We start from the raw sequence: 4,754 nt of genomic DNA, 5'->3' as shown, positions 1-4,754 counted from the left end.
GGCTGCAATGCTTGGTAAGAAATGTACGCATTATCCTGCCCATGCAATTGTAACCCCTCTGTACAGTATGTTCACAAATAAAATAAAATTCAATTAAAAAAATTTTTAAAAAAAGAGGTATGAAAAGCTTAATTTACCAAATGAATCTGATCTGGGAAACAGCATAAAGCAATTATAAAACAAAATATGTACTGAAAGTCATTGAGGCAGCTTTGTAACTTGTTTGAGGCCATGAGAAAGCTGAGCATTTGTTTAATCACTTGCAACAAAGCCAAAAAGGCATTTATTAGCCTCAAAAAGTCAACTCAACAAAACTCTGTTTAGTGCTTACCCTACACAAAGCAATATTCTGTGCACTGGAGATGCAGACAGGAATTACACACATCCCTGAACACTAAGCATTCAAGGTCAATGAAGTCAGAGGACTTTTGTCAGGTTTAACAATATATAGTTCTCCTTGCCAGGGATTTTGTTGATGTTAACATACAAATACGTTCAAAGAATATGAATATTTTATAACACAAACTGAAAACTATTTCCAGACTACAGTTATAGCACAATGCTTTAGGACATAACATTTTGATTTAATCTTTTATACTTTCATCTGCATTATGCAAGTTCTACTTTCTATTTAATTAGAACAGCATTACATAAAATTATACTATTAATTTCACAGTATTGAGAGCAACTCTATTCAAATCATGGCTTTAATAATTTTCTTAACTTTACAAGAGGTTGACCCCCTTCAATATTTTTCAAATAAAATATTGAACAGAACGCTGGAGAGAATGAAGAAAAGGGTGACACTGATCAAGATGTATTGTACTCAGAAACTGACATGCTGAATTGAAAGTCCTTTGCACAACTACTTAAAGATAACAAAAAAAATTATTTTTAAAACCAAAGGCTTGTGCTCTCTCTTTGGAAACACATGTGAGGAGCCCAGAGGCGCCCCCCCTTTCGAGCCCTTCAGTGACCACTGGGCACTTTAGAATACTAAATATGAGAAACAGAGCTTGAAAACCCCAATGCTGGACCCAGCTGAAAATCCAGATATTAGTATCTTTCCAGCTCTCACAAACCGGCGGGGCTTTGCCTGCAGGAGTCAATAGTCATTAGAGATATCTGCAGGGGGCAGAGGACTCACAACCTCTCTTCCAAGCACAGCAGAACAAAAAAGAATGGAAATCTGTTTCCCAAGTCAAACTCATGTCGTATTATTTTTTTGCCAGAACTTAAAAAGTACTGATAACATTATCAATCACACTGGAACTGTAAATATTTAATACTTAAACAATGTTTCATTCTTTATCCCAATTACAAAGCAATAGTCACATTTCTTATGATAAAAATAATTCACCTTCCATCTTGGTTTACAGTCTTTAGGCCTCCAGTGACCTCCTGGCTCAATATCTAAATCCTTGGAGAAGAGCTGATGAACTTCATCAAAACTGACTTCACTTACATTGACATTGAGGAATCCCCCTGTAAGTGGAAAACATGAAGAATTGTTGTAATATTTTTCAAAGACGCATGAAGGACAAAGACAAGTAGCTGGGTATAACCTAGCTGCCAGACATAGTTTATTCCCATTATCAACACATGGCTATTTTCAGATGATAATTTACATGATCACCCTACTCTGTTTGGTTAAATCAGGCAAAGAAGATATCTATCTTTTTGCTTTTGATCAATACACTGGATAGTTAATACTTCGGGAGGAAATTATTGCATGTCCTAACAGTGTGTTGTTCAAATTTAATGATTCAAGTATTTTTAAACTTAGAACTGGAGATGCAACTCAAGTGGTAGAGTGCCAGCTATGAGCAAAAATGCCACTCCAAGTGAGAACATGAGGTCCTGAGTTTAAGATATAGAATTGGTATGCTCTGTCTCTGTCTCTGTCTCATTCTCTGTCTCTGTCTGTCTGTGTCTATCTGTCTCTGTCTCTGTCTGTCTCTCTTCTCTGTCTGTCTGTGTCTATCTGTCTCTGTCTCTGTCTGTCTCTGTCTCTGTCTGTCTCTCTCTCTCTCTCTCTCACACACACACAGACACACAACCCTATCACAACATTTCCAACACAGGAGACAAACAGTACAGTATATGAGAGTTAAATAAGCAGAGTAATAGGAAAGGAATCCCAGATTCTACTGGGGGTATCTACTTAGCATTTGCATTACATTTGTTATGATACCTAATCTAAAGATGATTTAAAGTATACTTGAGGATGTACACATGTAATATGCAAACACTGTTATATTATATAAAGGACTTGATCGTGAATTGTGGTAGCCTAGATGGAGAGATGCTGAAACCAACCCCCACATATACTGACAGCGGGTTGTGTCTGGGAGAAAGACTGAGAGCAGATATCTCACTGGGCACACTCAATAGGTTATTATTACTACAATCTACTGATTTCGTTTTTCTTTTTTTTTTTTTTGGTTGGAGGATAGTGATAGGGATTGAGCATGTTAAACATGTACTCATCTCCTAAACTGAGGCCTAAAGTTACTTTTATAAGATCTGGATATATAGAACAGGTGGGCTTCAAACTCACAATCCACATGCCTTAGTACATATACCACCACACTCAGCTCTCTGATATTTCTTGAGAGAAAATTTACAAACCATTTAAAACATTACTGTGAGCACCTAGCATATATACCTTTGGTATACAAACTGAATAAGCAGGAATTCCAAAGATATCCTAAATATTCACTCTCCAAACTAACAACCACTGCTAAAGGAATTTTTACCATGTACCTTTGAAATGGAGGGGGGCTGGATCTTGGACAGAAAAAGAATCACTTCCCCTAATCTAGCTAAACTCTGATTTAAAAGTCAGGAGGTTCTGCACTTTCAGCCAAACACCAAAATAGTGACATGATCAATAACATTCCTTCAAAGCAAAGTTATCCCCCGTGTGTCCAATGAAGGCTAGTAAGTCAACACTACAGGTCATCTTTTAACCATTAACAAACATCATCTGACACTCACATATGGCTTTGGAATGTCCTCTGCTCAAATTCTTTCCTTGAATCCTCATCTCATAAACTAACAACCAAGGTTTGGTTTTCCAACCAAGCCTTCTGAACCTCTTGTGACTACAATTTCACATAGAAAACACTAGGTTCAGCTGGGCACCAGTGGCTCATGCCTGTAATCCTAGCTACTCAGGAGACTGAGATCTGAGGATCATGGTTCAAAGCCAACCCCAGCAGGAAAGTCTGAGATTCGTATCTCCAATTAACCACCAGAAAACTGGAAGTGGCACTGTGGCTCAAGTGGTAGAACGCTAACCTTGGACTGAAGAGCTGAGGGACAGCACCCATGTCCAGAGTCCAAGCAGAAAGAAAGAGAGAGAGAGAGAGAGAACACAAGGGAGGGAGGGAGGGGGAAGGAAAAAAGGAAGGAAGGAAGGAAGGAAGGAAGGAAGGAAGGAAGGAAGGAAGGAAGGAAGGAGAGAGAAAATAAAACAAGCCCTTTTATTAGGTTATTCTGTATTCTGCAAGGTTTTCACTCACTTCTCACCTTTCCTCACTGGGATTAGGTAAGACCATCAGTGCTTCATTCAGCATGGAGACATACTACAGAGAAGTATGCAAATATAAATACAGGTGTCCCAAGAACAGACTAGGGAAAAGAAAAATCATGCTATTGTCTAATGGCTGCCTGCTCTGCTGATAAATTTATGGTCTTTATAACCAAATATCCACTTGAGATGTAGATATGCAGACTGCCTAATCTTAGAAAGGTCAAATTTTCCCCAAAGAACTAGAACTATGAACTTACAGTGAAAGGGTAGGTCAATTATAATAGTGATCCATCAACGTAAGTACAGACTATCATGACTGAGCTGACAAAAACAGAATCCAACACTATAATCAAATAAACTTCACACAAATAAATCTGATGCATTTAATAGTATTCATGATTGCTAAAATGATAGTGATTAGGCTAAATAATAAGCAGTTCATGGAAGTAACTGAAGTTGGTATTCTTCATGTACTGTTAAACCAATTTTATTTTTGTCTCTTTTCCAGCCGTATTTCTCAGCAGCTGTAATCATCATTATTGTCAGCGGTTTTCTCCAGCATCATTGTGGTTTAATTTCCATCTCCAATGCACATGTGCTGCCAAATTAAAAGAGGCCTGCTCATGGAGATGGCTTCCTACCCGTCTCTGACTGATCATCTTCAGCTCTAATACCTCAGGCACCCAAATTCACCTTCCTTCTGGTTGCCTCTCCCATCCACCCCCTCAGAATCTATTAGCAGCTTTTGGGTCTTTGTTCTGAAAGCTTACTACCTTGCTGGCTGAAGGCCAAAGATAACCAGTGACGTGAAGTTCTCATGTCAGTGACGTGCTGTCCTGGACAGCAACATCACTACCTTGGGGGAAGAGAAAATGGGCCTTCTAGCACTGGCACTGCCACCACAAAGAACAGTGAAAGTAAGACAAAGGGAAAGGTGAACTCTGACTGCTGGGGGTGAAGATGGTGTCAGAGAGAAGATCCTGTGCACAGAAGGGACAAGGGCAAGTTATAGAAACACAGCCAGGAAGAAGCTCTCAGCGGGAGTTAGTGCAGATGTGCTTCCAATAGTCCAGGGTGGAAAAAACTTCTTCCAATAAACAAGGGGGAACAGGAAAGGAATAGGGTCCCCAACCAAGGCTACTTCCACCTCTTCAGGTTTCACTGAAATATACCAGTGCGAGGAAGAGGAGGAGGAGGAGGAGAAGGGGGGAGGAGG

At 39.4% G+C, this 4,754-nt stretch overlaps 1 protein-coding gene across 1 annotated transcript in view; it reads right to left on the bottom strand.

The window, feature by feature from the left end:
- Nucleotides 1-4,754, bottom strand: part of B4galt6 (UDP-Gal:betaGlcNAc beta 1,4- galactosyltransferase, polypeptide 6) — a 72,943-nt gene that overhangs the window by 21,655 nt on the left and 46,534 nt on the right. The window contains exon 4 of the mRNA XM_013014955.1: nt 1,361-1,485. Within this exon, the coding sequence (XP_012870409.1) occupies nt 1,361-1,485 (125 nt within the window). The remainder of the gene's footprint in view (nt 1-1,360; nt 1,486-4,754) is intronic.

This window comes from Dipodomys ordii, unplaced genomic scaffold (assembly GCF_000151885.1).
Source record: "Dipodomys ordii isolate 6190 unplaced genomic scaffold, Dord_2.0 Scaffold25, whole genome shotgun sequence".
In the NCBI taxonomy this organism is placed as follows: domain Eukaryota; kingdom Metazoa; phylum Chordata; class Mammalia; order Rodentia; family Heteromyidae; genus Dipodomys; species Dipodomys ordii.
Note: the sequence above shows the minus strand (reverse complement) of the source record. Positions and strands in the feature narration are given on the sequence as shown.